At 41.5% G+C, this 17,221-nt stretch overlaps 1 protein-coding gene across 1 annotated transcript in view; it reads left to right on the forward strand.

The window, feature by feature from the left end:
* The first annotated feature begins 5,306 nt into the window (after nucleotides 1–5,306).
* CD109 (CD109 molecule) overlaps nucleotides 5,307–17,221 on the forward strand; it is a 79,216-nt gene continuing 67,301 nt past the window's right edge. The window contains exons 1-2 of the mRNA XM_030447070.1: nucleotides 5,307–5,421; nucleotides 5,756–5,916. Of these exons, the coding sequence (XP_030302930.1) occupies nucleotides 5,351–5,421; nucleotides 5,756–5,916 (232 nt within the window). The 5' untranslated portion in view covers nucleotides 5,307–5,350. The remainder of the gene's footprint in view (nucleotides 5,422–5,755; nucleotides 5,917–17,221) is intronic.

Raw genomic sequence — 17,221 nt, forward strand, 5'->3', positions numbered from 1 at the left:
ACACTTTATAGATATCAGTAACTTTTAGGATGGGGGTTCACTTGACTAATTGAGAGGGCCACTTTTCAATGTCTGCTCATTCAGACTTTGGTATCATAATGAGTCACATAAATCTGGTCTGAAAAGTGCCTACTTCACTTTATTGTCTCTCCAGCAAATGTAAATAACTAGTTGTAGGCAACTGCCCAGTCCACATCTGACCAGGTCAACCCTACCTACTATGGCAGGAGTAACAGTTCATGTTGGAAGTGGACTTACAAATAACATTATTTATCAAGAAAGGTGTCTTCAGGTACTAGGAAAAAAGATCTTAACCACAACACAGGCCAGATTTTCATGGAACTCCACCCTGATAGCTCAGGGCAAGTTTCAGTGTGTGGCACACCCTTTGTCATTGTAGTGTAAAATGTTTCGACACATTCCATCATCACAACCAGCATCAAAAGTCTTATTACTGAGCACTTCTGGGAGAGTTTTATATCCTTTTCTCCTGTCAGTCCTTTCCAACAAATGCAAATTCTTCAACCTTACATCCAAGCACAGAATATGTCCTCCTACTACCATGGAATGATCTCCCACACATCTATTTTTATATATTTACATATTATATATTTTAATATTAACATTTTAACATTTAATATTTTCATACTTTTATATTTTTATTTATTTATATTTTATCTATATTTTTATTTATTATTTTATAATATTATATTTATAGTGTTCTATACTATAATTCTTGCCCACTCACTACAAGTGATAAAATAGACTTTTGCTTCCTTATTAATTCCATGAGCTGCTGAGTCACAGTTTCTGCTAGGACCTTACCCAAAGCCTATTGAGATTAATTAAAAGGTTTATCCACTCCCTAAATGAGCTTTTTTGCAGGCCTTGGGTTCAGTGATGTGTAAGACAACTGGCTAGGCTTTTGAAAAGACAGAATATTGTGCTAGAAGAGACTATAGTGATCTTCTAGTTCAAGTTTCCACATAACATAGCTCTTCATATTTCCCTGACTTTGCTTCATTTCATGGAAATATGCTTTGTTTGCACTGCAATCTGTTTGAATTCTTGCTGAATCCGGGCAGATGTCTTTCCAGGCATAGCAGATCTTCAGGCTAAAAGCTTAATGCTAAAAGCAGGACAGGGCACTGACCATTCAAGTCCTCACTGTTGTAATTTTTGTTGATATTTTCCCCAGTATTTTCTGTTCCATAGTGCTTAGTTTTTTATATTTACCTAACAGTACTGTTTGCTCTGTGTGGTATTTGAGAAAAGCAGATCTTGCTGTGTGTGTGTTTATTTCTAGCCAATCTTCATACAGTTGGTAGAGCTTACTAGGTGCTGTGATACTTCTTATTACCCAAGGCAGAAGTTAATTTCTGAACTCATTAAGGAACCATTCCAGTTTTTTGTATTCACCTAAACACATTTCCATTTGGAGCATACCTGCAACTCAGAGATATGATTTCATCTGATACTGGTACATATATTCGGGCTGGACTTTATCTAAGATAGGAACAGACAACCTAACAGTTGATGCCTGAGCCCATAGCCAGTGCTGTAGGTGACTTTTGCAGCTTTTACAGGTTCTCTGTTAAAAGACCATGAAGGATTAACAAAATAAGGCTTAGAGGAGCAGTGAGGGTGGTAAAAGTGGAGTTTTCATTATGGTTATGTCACAGATGGGTGTAAAACTTGACTCTGGTAATGGCCTCCAAAACGGGAAAACTGAAAAGAAAAGGATTTTTCAGCTAGCTTCCCTGTTTGGCATGCTGAACACAACAACAACCTCTTTTGCCTCCAAAATTGTCTCCAGCCTATCCCCTTTGCTGGCCTGGAGCAGCTGAAGATTATTAAATCCTTTCATGCCAGGCTATACTCTTTAAAAAATTTTCCTAATCTGCGGAAGTCTGATCCAAAACAAATTTCTCCCTCATGGTGATCTCAGTAAGTTGTTGTGCTGTTCCCTGCTTCCACTTTTGTGCACATATTAATCTCTCAGATGGTTGTCAGAGGCAGGTATTTAAAACCTATTTAGGCCTGAGACACTGCCAAATGGTTGTTTTTGTGGCCTGGAAAATGTGGTGTAGCCTGGATAAGGTCTGTTGTTCAGTTAAACACAGATCTAGAAGTTTTATCAGACTAATGTAATCTGTTTCATCTGCCTATTCTGTATGGAACAGTATTTTTTAGCTGAGGATGTTTTGTGCCCTATAATAGAAGCCCGTGGGTGTGCAAAATCTTTTCAAATGTAGGAACACCTAAATTTAAATTTGACCATTTTAGCATAAACTGAAGTGCTGCTTGGTTTTGTTTGAGTTACTACCAGTCTGAACTAGATCAAACACTGACATATAACTGCACAGTGAAACCCCAAGGTAGGCAAATGAAAATTGAGATTAGCAGGTTAATAGAGCACAGGGTTAATTAAGTGACAGTCCTGTAACTGTGTGTGATGTATTATGCTTACCTGAAACACAAATCCAACAGAACAGAGTTCAACACTTAGTGAGGGTGCATAGGATAACAGCTTAGCCCAATGCTTTGTAACTGCTTATTATAACCCATTTTTATTCTCTGTGTGCAGAGAATATATGAAATATATGTGAAATATATGCGAAATATATGGTGCAGTAAAAGCACACACTGGCTATAGGGCTGAAGTTGGCTTAAAATTTCCTTATTTTACCTCATATGTGTCCATGCTCAACTGTTAATTATCTGCATCCTGTGCTGATAGCCAGTTTGTGGGGCTGTGTTGCAAACAGGGCCACTGAAATGATCTGTGTCAGAAGTAAACCTTTCCTGAAAGAACTGTATTGCCTGGGCTGTAGAACAGAGTTGGGAGGGCTGTGGGCCACAGAGCTGGGAGATCCTGAGTGGAACGTGGTGAAGGGAGCTCCTGGGTCTGGCTTTCTTACAGCAACCATCACAAAATATCACTGCTCCCTGTGCAACTTGGGCAGCAAAGGAGGACATTTCATAAAATAATTTAGGAGTTGAAGTGGTGTTTGGGGGAAATCACAACTTATGTTACAATGAATATTAGAAGCTGCAGAGCCCTCTGGAAAATCAAGAACTTGTTTAGATGCTGGTAAAACGTGATTCTTAAGTAGCATAGTGGGCTACTCCATGTTATCTGCCAACTGGGAACTGACTGAATCCTTATGTATCACATTTGATTCCTAAATTGTATACTTAACCATGAAAATCCTCCATATGTACCTTCAGGGTACTATATCCTGTTTGGAAATGAAAGGATGAAAAGGGGCTTGAAGTGTCTTCTGACAAGGCAGAGGGAATCAGAGGGAGCTGTAACACTGGCAGGGGAAACTCCATGTTGGATTAGAAAGGAAACAAAGAGGATTCAGAGGACTTGGGCATTCAGAGATCTCCAAGTAGTAGCATGGTCCTCCATTAATTTCTGAGTTAATTTTCTGTCCATTATTTTCCATTAATTTTCGGTCTCTGAGTAGATGGATATACCTGTAAGAAATGGAGCTTGCATGTTGTTATAGAATGGTACCTAACATTTACTTTCTGTTTATCCATTTCTTATCAGAAATAAATCTCTTCAAGACAGATGATACATATACAAAAGTATCTTTAAATAACAAGCCATTAAGGAAAAAAAAGGGGGAAGCAGAGAGTCCACAATACTCATAACTGGGCATAAATCAAATCTGTGACATTTGCAAGCACTTCCAGCAAGGGACTGTTACGATCTGGGACTTTTGAGTTACATCCATGCTAATGAATTAAACAGTGACATAAAATGTTCTGGGGACTGGAAGTTGATTGTGTCTATCCTCAGGCTGACCTTGGCATATTTTTGCTCTGGCCAGCAAGTGCTCTCTCAAACAATTTGTACTGTGGCTTGGGGGTTAGCACTGGCCAACAAGTCTGTGTGTGACCACCTTGTTTTGGAGCCTAAGAGAGCTGATTAGTATTGACAGGTATGATGGAGTGCCAGAGACTGGATAAATGTATACTATGGGTAGCTTTACCACCTGAGGCTGAGGTACTTGGGATGCAGGAATACTTGTAAGCAGTTTTTCTCACCATTTTCAAGAAAAGGAGTGGCATTGACTGTTCATCTTCCCAGTCTGTTTCTCACAAACAACAAATTAAGAACTTACAAATTAAAACATCAACAGCAAACTTCTCTCAAACTTTGCCCCATCATGAAATTTTGTACGTGAGGAGCTGCCAAAAAGGACATTTGAGACATCAGATCTGCTTACTGCAATATCACTATATCCTTCCCCAGACTACAGAGGGGGCACCATCTCTCCTGTCACTACAAAGTCTGGTGCTCCAAAAATAATCAGCAAAACTAAGAGAACTTACAGAAGCAAATTTAAAAGATCTGAAAAGACTGCATACCTACCTAGGATACTGTTGGAATACATTTGATTTTCATAACAGCAAAATATGATGCTTCTATTCAACGTTATAACTGATTTTATTTTCTCTGCACATAAAACACAGAGGATGGCAGCTCAGCACTTATGAAGAGTCAGACTTCAAGAACTGGCTGGAATTTCCAAATGGATTGGAGTTGTGCAGGGATGAAAGAATTCAGATGAATCAAAACATTTTCAGATGTGTCTGGTCTACACAGTCACAACGAACTTGCTAAAGGAGCAGAATCTCACCCAAGCTGTATCAGGGCACTTTTTGGACTCTGAGAGTGAGCAGACATGACCTTATTTTGCAGATACTGGACACAGATCCTAGTCCAGCCAGAGCTATATCACCAATCGGTTTACGTTTAAGTAGCTACGAGGCTCCTTGAATTTCTGCCAGCGCTGTTCTCCCCGTTCAGACCCAGAGCCGGTCCCGACTCTCCTCCGAGCCGGAGTCCTACGCCGGCGCGCCCGGGCGGGCTCTCTAACTCTGTCTCTGCAGCTCAAATCCTTATGTAGAAACGGGCAGTCCCCGCCAGCAGGGTGTCACTCTGCTCCGTGCCACCGGCAGAAAACATCCCTTTGGGAGTTTATTTTGCAGGGTTCTGTCTTGTCTGAGCATCCCGCCTGCTCCCCAGCTGCACCTGCCCAAGATGTGGGCTGCGAGGGCTGCCCCCCCGGATACAGCTGTGTCCAGGAGTCCGTCCCGGTGCCTGGCTGCCCTCCCCGCTCCCCCCCGGGCTGGCCTCGGCACCGCCCCCGCCGGTGCTCAGGCGGCTGCCGCCGGCGGAGCGGGTTTGGCGCTGGGACAGCGGCAGCGGTAGCGGCGGCCTCTCCCTTCCCTCCCCCGCCCGCGGAGCCGCCTCCCGCCCGGCCCCGGCCCCCACCCCAGCCCCGGCCCTGCGCACATCAGAGGCTGCGGGCAGCGCGCAAGGAGCGCCATGGCGGGGACCCCCGGTGTTGTCCGCCTCTTCCTCCTCCTCCTTCTCCTCTGCAGCTCCGCGACAGCCGGGTACGTGGGGCTGGGTGGGCCGGGGTCGGGCGGGGGCACGGAGTGTCTCGGCTCCCTTCTCCGCTCGGCGCAGAGGCTGCGCGGGGCGGCGGGGCACTTCCCCGGCAGCAGGTTCCGAAAGCGGGCAGAACAGCGCTGCCTCCTCCTCGTCCTGCTAACCCTGGGTGCGCTCGGCAGCGCCCGGGGAGCGAGCATCACCTCCAGCCTTGGCAGAGGGGAGCACCAGAAGAGCTGTGCGGCATGTATCGTACGATGTTCTGTGGACGCTGTGAGTTTTTTGGGGATTGTGTTTTACTCCCTGCCCTCTCTCCCTCTGCCTGTTTGGATTTTCTAGACCTACCTTCCTGGTGGCAGCTCCCTGGAACATCAGGCCTGGGACGAACGTGACTGTTGGGGTAGCTCTGCTGCCGGACAGCCCAGCGCAGGTCACCGTAAGGGGAGAAGTGATTAGAAATAACAAGACCATCTTGGCCAGGGAAATGGTCTTTGAGAAAGGTAAGAAATGGAGCTGGTCTGGGAGGATTTAGCTTTGCCTGGCCCAAAAAATCTTTGCTGCTCCCAAAATATCACAGCTTCTAAACGTTACTAAAATAGGAACGTTATTTTACCAAGTAAGGGTCACTTACGGGAAAGTCATCTTGTACTCTGCTGGCTCTGTGTGCAGGCAGGCAACTGAGCTGGATAGTGTGTGCCTTAAAGGGTGTGCTAACTCTTTGTAAACTAATCAGATAGTAGCAAAGTGTGATGGATGTGGGGTTTCTGAGAAGTCAGGGGCTACTCTGGTCAATGTAGTGGGGTCACTGAGGAAGTAGTAGAGGCAGAAGTGCTCACTGGTAGGGTGGTTGTTAAGGTGTGAAATGGAAGCAACAGGGATAATGGTAAGGGTGGAACGTGCAAGGTGATAAAGCATCTACAGCTGGCTGCTTTTCGTGCCCTAAGGGAGAACCTCATGATAATAGGAAAGAGATGAGTGTGTCAGACTGTTATTTGGGAGCTCTGTTCATTTGCGGTAACAGAAATTTTTAAGGACCAAGAACAGTCTTGGGATAGGTTAGGGGTCAAAGATAACTGAACCTTTTAGCACACCCTGGGCAGCAGTTGAGGATGTGATGGCTGTTCTGAGTATCGGGAGAACTAACATCTTTGCAGTGATCTGGTTAGTGCTCCTTTTCATAAAGGCCTACTGGGAACAGGAACATAAAGATGTCATGCTTCAGATTTGCCCTCACGAGAAGGAACATGCTTTGTCCAGATAATTCAGCTTTCAAACTGCTCTTAACATGAGGCAATATAAATAACACCCAAACTCTAGCTTTTTATTTGTCAGAAGCTGAGTCTGGGGACACTATGAGATCCTAGAAAAATCTAGCCTTCTGTATTGCACTTTCTTGTTGGTGTCAACTAATTTTTCTATTGATGTCTTATAGTTAATGTAGATGCCGTAATTGGAAGCATCACACCTTCATTTCATAGCCTTCATGAAAGCCTGCCTCGCTTTACAGCCTGTAGAGAAGACTGAGGCTTTGAGTGTGATGGAATGCATTTGACCAGATCAAAAAATTCATTATGAATGGCCATTATAATTCCATAATGCAGAAAAGCATGTCTGATCAAAACTCTCTATTTCAAAAATACTTCAGATTGAGTTCATGCACTCTAATTTTTTGTTATCAGCTACATGTCTTCCAACAGACAGTTTAAAAGCATAAACCTGAGGCACATTTCCCGTAGTGCTGTGCCTAATTAAAAAAAAATTAAAAATTAAGTATTAATTCCCGATTTAAGTCTGCTTTATACACCTGATCTCTTGGTGTCCGAATTTAACGGTTGTGGTGATGTATACCTAAAGCAATTACTTTAGTAGGATGGATTTGCTAGCACTGAAATCTACAGGTAAATAAACCAGACTAACTCTCAGGCCTAAAGCTCCTTAAGCTTAAATCTGCATAACACACTACATACCATATTTAGGTTTTGCTTATTCAAAAGTACAGACCAAGCCAGTTGGAGTAGACATAGCAGAGAGTTCAGCAGTGTATAAGCCAACATTCTTGTTCTGTGGAGAAAATAACTTTGATGTATTTATTACAATATTAGTAGTGAGTTTGTCTTTTTAAGTTCTCAGTTCTTCTCCAAAACCTCCCTGGCAGTATTTTGATACAAAGCTAAACCCAAACAATCCCAAACCTACTGATTTAATGTTTTAAAAAGGTAACTTTCATCTGTCTCCTTTTCTTTCTTTAGCTATATTGGCTTTTATTTCTTGCTTCTTTTCTGCTTAACATCAAGTTCATTGAGTCTAGTGTGAGTTTCAACTTGTCTGTTGTCCTTTCCAACATTAAAAAGCAACTTTGGTAGTGTGTGAAAATATGTGAATGTATCTATCTGCACAGCACACAGGGATGCTTGACACTGGGAGATGCTGATGTCAGAGGGAACACTGGGTGATAAAGAACAGGTCTGACACTGTATCAGTCTGCAGGCAGTGTGGAAAAAGGAGAAATGCTACAGTGCATTACCCAAAGTGTATGAACTTACTGATTTTTTAATCTTTTTCCTGTCTTTTAAATATATATTTGAATTTTCCATGGTTTTTTACTTGGTAAATGGAACAGAAAAAAGAAGAAAAAAAAAAGCAAAAAAGAAAAAAATGCTGAACATGCAGTATATTCCCTCTTGCAAAGATATAAAAAATCAGTCTGTGGCAATGAGTTCTTTGAAGTCAAGTTATATACTTTGTTAGTCTTTTGTTCTCGGTGAGCAAATCCATAAACAAAACTGTTACAGGGTAGGAGCAAGGGAGTTGCCCTGCAGCAGAGGATGTGGTGTTCAAGGCGTGGATCTGAAGGTGCTGCAGGACTGGATTCATTGTGAACAGAGTTACTCAGAAAGCAGTTTGTCAGAGTAAGGTTCTAAAGCTTTAAATTCTTCACTAAAGTACAAAACAACTTAAAGATAAAATACGTTTTTTGTTTTTGTTGTAGCTGTGTTAATCAAAGAATGTGACTAAAGGAAGACTGGGGGAGGTTTTATTAGGCCAGCTTGTTGCAGCTGAAGGAAAAAAACCCAAAACCCAGGAACACAAAATTTTCTTTAAATGACATCATTGTTGCATGTATTAGTGCCCAGAAAATGTTACTTTATCTGTCACTGGGGCCCAGTAGGTTACAGAGTGGCTAATACAGTAGTATTACTGTTCCTGCGGAGTACATGTGTTTGATGACTTCTATTGCCATGTGTCTATGCAAAATAAGTATTAAGGGAGACAGGGTGTAGCTGAAGTTGTTGACTGTGCTGAATTATCCAGAAAGCTGGAACTGATTGCCTACCTTGGTTAGGCTGCAAATTCAGTGGCACTGTTGCCTAAGCTGGCTCAATTATGCTCTGTATTTTTCCTCGCATGGTGACAGCAAAAGCAGGGGATTAACTGCCTTGCAAAACTGATCTGGCTGAAAAATAAAGTTTTTATGTTGTTGAATATTTTTTAGGCAAACAAGTTCCTTGGTTCAGTGTTCAAACATTTGTGCTGATGGAACTGGGGTGGATGCAGAGTTGGGAGCTAGATGCTGGGGACGGAGGACAGGCTGAGGACACTGGTTTTATTTGTGCTGTTTAATCTTTCAGGCCAAGTTCAGCCAAGCACCTCAGCATACGAGCTATTATATGCCTGTCTGGCAAAGTGCATCTGCAGTTGCTTAAAGTTAAGAATGCCTCCTGGTTCTCCAGCAGCTGCTTAATGTGGTATATATATGTACTGGTCTAAATTTCTGAATTAAAGAATCTTGTTGAATTAGAGACACAGGTTTTTTTTATTTTTATATGATAACTCTTGTCTTATATAAGATATAGAGTGCTTTGATGAGTGATAAAACACCTTTTTAATGTTACTGGAAGTGGAATTTTGTTATCTGAGTGATTCCTAGGAAGTTGCCAAGGCTTTAGAAGTTGCACGTTGATTCCCATCTTTATCATGATTTTTATGTAACAGAGGGGAAAATAAACATATTCTTAATAAGTGGCTAGTTTGTATTCTTTAAAGCGAGGGAGAAAATGTGCATCCACACTTATTTAAAGTGCTTGAGTTTTAGGCTTAGCTCAGTATTCCAGAATCCAAAAGTATTGGAGCAGAGGAGATGGTTTAAGACCAATGTTTCGGGACAGAAATTAAACCAATTACATTAAATGTAGTTGAAACAGAAAGCTAAGTGTCTGATAGCAGAATATTGCTGCCACAGGTGAACTTTTTGCGAACAAGGTGGGTGCGTCACCAGGAGAGAATAGATTTCCACTGTTTGCTGTGGACTCCAGAAAAATACAAAGGACGAACTGAAGCTGTTTCTGTGCACCCTATCAAGCCTCGACACATTTTCCATAGAGATGCAGTATCAGGAAGATCCTCAGCCTGATTGAAAATGACTGCAGAAGATAACAATGGCTTATGTGCAATTTGAGCTGTTGGGTTTTCTGGGTCAACAACAAAAAAAGTAACAATGAGAATAAGAGATGAGCAAGTTAGATTTTATGCATGAATGGCTTGATTTTTGGTGATTGCAGAGAAAGGATGACTCTTGTCATGCACGCTTATCCAGTCACTGATCAGTAAAGATGTATTTGAATTAGCAAGAAACGTTCTCTTACGGGGTTTGCTACCAGGACATTGCAGTTTGTGTTAATGTATGAGCAACTTTATACTTTAATTGTGAGAGTTTGTCAAAAGTCTTTTTACCTTGCTGGTGCTAGGATGTTTTGGAAAAGTGAGTAGCTTCTAAGCTGGAAAAAACAAACCAATTTTAAGAAAAGCTTTCAGGTGTAATGAGATATCATCATTTGCCTGACCGTGTGAATATTTTTAATTCTTAAAAATAAGATTTAATTAGAGCTTCTGGTGTTTAAGGTATGCAATAAAGTATATAAGGCACAGTGGGTGAGAACTACTTAGGGAGCTGGAGAATCTGGTTTACACCAGCATGCATAGGTTGCATTCCCTTTAAATTAATTGCTTCTGTTACTTAATTTTCACTGCTTTTCTGTACTTCTAGAGAGGAGTAAATGTACTTGTTAAGAGATTATTGAGCTAGAGTATGGTGAATACTCAGCTAGGATTTATGAAACATGACAGAGTTTGTTCGAATGTCTGTCAAGCTCAGACATGCAGTGATCATCCACGCAGACAATGGAAAATCTGCTTGTACCAGAAGGCATGTTTTGCATACTTAATAATATGGTTCTGACCACGTTAGTATGGGAAACAGTGAAAAACACTAGCAACAGTAAATTGTAAAGTTTACAGCTAAAGGGGAATGAATGGCCGGAGTACAACAGTTCCTTCTGTTAACCTTGTGTTGCCTTAGTTCAGAATAAAATGTCTGACTCATTAGTGACCACAAAATCTATAGTGAAAAACTGTGTTGTGAAGGGTTTTGCTAGCAGTTTAGTGGTACAGCTTCTTCCTGACTAATTCTGCATCAATGCCTAAAAAAGCCAAATGGTAAGAGAGCAGGAGGACCATAATTTTGTGTCCATAACCCCCACCTCCAAACATGTGTGTCCTTGTTTGAGCTCTGACAGAACCATTACCTCATGAGAAATAAGTTGTCAGATACTCAGTACATGCAGATAACCCATGAAAAATAACACCTCGAGTACTGTGTCCAGTTCTGGGCCCCCCAGTTCAGGAAGGATATCAAGGTCCTGGAGCAGGTCCAAAGGAGGGCAACCAGGCTGGTGAAGGGACTCGAGCACAGACCCTATGAGGAGAGGCTGAGAGAGCTGGGGCTGTTCAGCCTGGAGAAGAGGAGGCTTAGGGGAGACCTCATCGCTGTCTACAACTACCTGAAAGGAGGTTGTAATCGGGTGGACGTTGGTCTCTTTTGCCAGACGACTTTCAACAAGACAAGAGGGCACGGTCTTAAGTTGTGCCAGGGGAAGTTTAGGTTAGATATTAGAAAGAATTTCTTTACGGAGAGAGTGATCCGGCATTGGAATGGGCTTCCCAGGGAAGTAGTGGATTCTCCGTCCCTGGAGATATTTAAAAAGAGACTGGATGTGGCACTCAGTGCCATGGTCTAACAACTGCAACGGTGGTAAAAGGGTTGGACTCGATGATCTCTGAGGTCCCTTCCAACCCAGCCAATTCTATGATTCTATGATTCTATAAGTGGTTGTTGGGACTGGATTCAGAGAGAAGGGAGCCAGTGGAGCAGTGGGTTCTCTGTTAGGGCTTGCGCATTGCTGGAGTACATATAAGAAAAAAACACAGGTTTCTGTGCCTATTGTTGAATCCATCCTGCTAACAGGCCTATTAGATAGTTTACAGAAAATGGAATTAGCAATCCCATCCAGTATTTGTGCTTTATCATATTGATTGGATGCTGTTTGAGACTTGAGGGAAAGAGTCCCTCTGTGCCTCAAGGCTTACGTGTTCATATCCAAGGTCGTTCTGGTCACCATGTTCTTCACTGATAACCAGACAAGGAGAGTGTGACACATTGAGGGCTACAGGCTGCTTCACACTGCTGTGAGGAGGTTGGAAGAGCAGAAACTGTGGCAGTGAGGCAATTCTTACAGAGGAGGGAGTATTACCAATGCCAGTGTAGGCGTTCCCAGTTGCTATTGTGAACTCCAGGAACTTTACAGCCTTTAGGAAAGAGAGAAGAGAGAAAAACAAAGTCAAGACTGTGTATTTGGAGAAAAAATGATGCCAAAACTTAACAGGAATTGGGAGGTGAGATGCCATAAGAAACAAGAAGGGAAGTGAAGGGAGAAAGCTCTTGGGGGATTAAAGGTGTTAAGAACACATTACTCTAACATAGTGCAAGGGTAAAAAGTAAAGTAAGTAAACATGATCTCACTGGTGAAAAAACAACAGAAGAAAAAGGAAAACTGTGTATAACCTGAAAATGAGATCAGATTACAAAGGCTGAGCTTAAAGGAATAGCATGGGAAGAAAGAACAAAATGGAAAGGGCAAACCATGAGTAAGAAAGAATGTGAAGGATAATAAACAGGATTTTAAAATATCATATTGGTAGCAAGAAAGCTAGCAAAGGATGTGGCTTGCTACTCACTCTGATGGGGAGGGCATTGGTCAGTGATGCTGAAAGGCAGTGTTCCATCTTCAGTATAAGGATCAGCTAACTCTCCATGGAAAACAGTTAAGAATTAAGGCAACAAAAGGGGAGGAACAGGTTAAATAGTACTTTGTTAAAGAAATTATTTAGAGCTGTGATAAAATTGCCTGTAGAATACTTAGGAAGTTGATTAAAATAATTTAAAAATGCCTAATGAAGTTTTGAGAGCGTGAGCCAAGAGACACATTCTAGAAGATTGGAAACCTTCAAATAAAATGTGTTCCCCCATGGGCTGGCAGGGGCTGTAGGTGGAGAAGTGTAATGTTGTTATATTTTGACATTAGTAAGGCTTTTAATAGTCTGGCATGTGACACTGAAAAGCCAGCAGGGGAAGTGGGGACATCATCGTTTAATATTTTTGTGTCTGGATAGGAAACAATATGCATGAAGCTGATTTAGGTGGTTTGCTATAAAACTGAAAATTGATTGCCCTGAAACTATATTGTTCAGTATACCTGACATGGATGAAAAAGAAATAATGTTTGTTAGATTGGTGAGTCTAATCTAATGATTGGGATGCTGAGAGGTAGGTTTAGAGTTTGAACTAATTCTGGCAGTATGGCAAATGATTAGGGGAAAAACTGGAGTGTGATTCACTAGAGCAACTGCATAGTTCTGCTCTTGATGATGAATAAAGAGTATGTGTTTACTAGAGGGGGAAGAAGGTGAGGCAGCAGTGCTGCAGAAAAGCCTGTGTGTGTGGTGATGGTTTAAAGGTACAAAAAGGTGAACGCTTGTAATTAATACTTTGGTGCTAAAAAAGAAGGCAAACACTGTACTCAAATATATACAGAAATATTTTTTAAGCTATGAGAAAGTATTCTAATAATCTTTGCAGCTCTAATTAGTCATCCCGAGGGAAGCTGTTCCTGATTTGGGGCACTCCGCCTGGAGGCTGTGAACCAACTGGAGAAATTCCAGGAAGAACAGAGGAAAAGATTTGAGATCTGTCAAAAGGCAAGTTCAAACCAGACAGAAGAAGGTGGGCCTTCACATGACATGGAAGTAAATTGTGGAGCCCTGTGTCCCAGGTGTTGTGGCAGGAAAATGAGATTGCACAAATTAATGAGACAAAAGTCCATCAAGGGCTGGGCCAATATAAAGACGTCAATTTTGGCTTTTCAAGCTCCAAGACTTAGATTTCTGGGAAGAATACCCAAGGGAAGGTCACTGGGGACTTGTTCTATTTCTATCCTGTTCTTGACCACTGCTAGAAATGGGACCTTGAGCTAAAAAGACTTCTGGTTTGACCCTGGGAGTCTCTTCCAGATTCTGGAAGACATTTGAAGAGAGGTTTGAGGAACTGGGGTGGAAGTGTCGGAAGTGTGCTATGCACCTGGTTATTACCCTTCAGGTATATGAAAGTAGCTTTAAAGAGAAAATGGTGAGAGCTAACAGTGGATCTCCAGCTGGGTCTTGAGTGATGTTCTTAGTGATGTCTAATGAGAAATAGATCCAGGCTGAAGAGTTGAGAATTATAAAAGTACTTTTAGATGCAGGAAAATTCACAGGTCTCCACTCGTACGTTGGTGACTTCTGTTCTCATGAGACTCCCACAGCACTGGCAGCCTTGCTGGTTCCCATGCAATGCTATCCCTTACTGCATGCTTGTGAAAGCAGAACTGAGATCCTATCTGCAGAGGTTGAATAGCACGTGGCAAGAGATGATGCTGGTTAACCTAGATTCACTGCAGCCCAAATCAGTACATGTACAGAAAAGGCAGTGAGAATGACAGACCCTTTTCCCCCACTTTTCCAGCTTCCTGGAGGTGCAGCTGTGAGGTCCAGGTGCTTAATTTGACTGGTTAGGGATTTATATTGCCTTGTTTTTTTCTTGATGAAAGAGGTGTCTAGTAATATTCTTAGATATCAAAGTAATTTTGTGATCACAGAAAAAATATGTGGCATTGTCATCACAGACCCTGAATGCATTTCAGAAAAATGGAAATAACCCAATATGAAAACAAAAATTTTTCAGTCTCTCTGAGAGGAAACTTAAGTAGGTCCTGACTGGTTTTTTTGCAGTGAACAAGTCTGAGAGGTGACAACTTTGGAATTTCACTTCAGTTGCAGCAATTGATGTGATGAGAGTGATATTAGTACCACCGGACCTCTGGCATAGACAGGTTTAGGCACATTTTGTCTTGGTATGATTTCCTGATGTTTTAAGTTGAAATAAAAGCTACAGATGCTTTAAATTGGATTAATAGTGGCTTTGTCTGTGTTTGTTTCATGGACATTAGAATGGATAATAATGATGGCCAACAGTGCCTTGAAAGCAGGATGTGCAGATGCCTGAGTTTGTGTGCTTGTATACAGTCACCAAGAGAAAACCAAGTAAATGAAATATATGAAATATATAAAATTTCCCATTTAGTTGTTTGAAAGGCTTAAATCTGAGATTACTCTGAATTGTCTATGTAGTTTCTTAGACTGGTTCTAACATCAAGAATTTTTTCTTTATAATACTCAAAACTTTTCTTGATAAGAGCTATAAATTTATAATACATGGGAATTTGGTTGTTTGAGTATGGTAGGCAGTGATAATGTCATTCACATAAGAAAAAGTCCCCAGACTGCTCTTAGAGGCTGGTCTTGGGAAAAAGTTGAAAAGACCTCATAGTTGTGTTCTGACATCTGTGATGGTAGCTGCTGGATTTCTGTCAGAATGTCTCTAATTAAACAGATTATTTGGTTTCAGAAATGTGAAGCCATTTTGTAGTCCTACCCAGCAAGTGTCTCAGGTGAACCACAGAACATTTTAAATACTATGTTCTTGCAGCTGGCTGCTTTCTGACCATTCAGCTGGAAGTGGTAATAATAGTATAATCCATAGCATTTGTTGTTTTGTTTAGAAGACTCAGCGTGGAATTAAATATCTGAAGTATGACCTGAGTCTAAAAAGAAATTAGAAGGACCAGTCTGCAGGAAATTGATGCTTGCTTGTGGAAGGGATCTTAGATGCAGTAGGGTTGCATTGCCCAGCATTGGCAATGTCTGTCTTTCTGAGAGGGTGAGAGATGGTGGTTTTCCTCAGGGGTGGATCTGGAAGTGCTGGTGATAGAAGAAGGGCTGAACCAGTAACAGGGAGGTACCATGACTCCTTTGTCATGTGAAGTAGAAACACACAGGGAATGATGTGGTGAGAGGGCAGAGGAAAAGGACTTTCTCTGCATAACTTCCAGTAGATCTGTATTTATTCTGCCATGACCATGAGTGTTTCTGCTTGTGGTTTCTGTGGTTGGGCTTCCACCACTCTTCTGATCGTGGAAGACTGGGGAAAAACTTCTGGATTTAGCTGCATAAGGTTTTTTTGTCATGAATTGTACTGGTTGTCAGAATATCTCCTATTCTCTGCATTTCAGACTGAGGCTTGAACTTGCTAGTCACTGCAGAGTTTGGTAAAACATGGCTTTTACCTATAGAAGGTTACAAAACCTTCTATAGATACCATCTTTCTCCTGTCCTCTAGAGCTTTGATACACTGTCTCTCGACTGAACCCTCAGATGATAAATTCTGGTCCAGTTCATATTATTCTACCTCTCCCTTTACATCTTTCTCCATAGGGAGAACTGCTATCCTGCCTCTCTCTCTCTCTCTCTCTCTTTATAATTTCTGAGTGCTTTTAACTTCCAAAATTGCAAAAAAGGACTGGAAAGGATAAGGGGTGGTAGAAACTAGGAGTACACTAATGAGTGGCTGTGTGGGGAAGTGTACATAAGTGCTGGCAGGCAGGCAGGGTTTAGGAGGCTTTGTGGAGCAAATATGTACCCCTTTGCTACAGGCCTGTTGGCTTAATTTGGGTTTGGATGCCAGCCTGGTATACTGGTGTACACTGGTATCCACTAGGAATCTCTATTGCATGTGTTATAGTGCAGGATTGCCCCTCCTTCTATTGTGTGCCCCAAATTTAGCCATAGCTTAAGAGTAGCATCCCACTCTATGTTTTTTGGGCTACTTGCATAACTAACCAGGGCTAATTTGGGTGCTAATTTTAGGATAATAGATGAGGTGTATAACACATTTAAAGAACACTGTGAAGTTGACAGATTTGTAGGTCTGTTAATAAGGAAAAATATTTTGCAGTTCTTGGACAGTTTAGGCCTTGGTATTTGTGTGTGCTCATTCTTTCTCTCTCTCTCTCTCTTTTTTTTTTTTAAGCAAAAAATATATTTTGGATAGGAAGAAAAATCTGGAATGACATTAAAAATGTTTTTTATTTCTCTGATTTGAAGTTTTGAAATAGGCTCTGCAGTAGAATTCCATTTACTGCTGCAAAGAAATTGCTTTTCTGTAAATATTTTCTAAGTATGGATATGTGAACGCGGCTGCCAGGGGAAAGATGTGGCATCATTTCAGTAAATCAGTCTGAAGTGATTCCAGTTATGTTTTTCTGTTCTCACACAAGACTTAGAAAAGTGAGAAAGTCCAGCAATACCTGCCACATGAGCTAAAATAGAGAATCAAGACCTGGGTTTGTGTAAATTAGGTAGAGACTGAAGTGGTGCTGTACTGATTTATATTGACACAAGCTCTAGCTCACTGTGCCAAGCCATAAAGTAGTTTTTCTGGAACCTCTGTCCTTTTTGGAGAGTGGAAGCTGAAACATTTGTCCACTCCTAGTGCTGGTGGTGTCATCTCAAGGAGGGGTCGTGTAAGTTGCTGGGCTT

Source organism: Calypte anna, chromosome 3, assembly GCF_003957555.1.
Source record: "Calypte anna isolate BGI_N300 chromosome 3, bCalAnn1_v1.p, whole genome shotgun sequence".
Taxonomy (NCBI): Eukaryota; Metazoa; Chordata; class Aves; order Apodiformes; family Trochilidae; genus Calypte; species Calypte anna.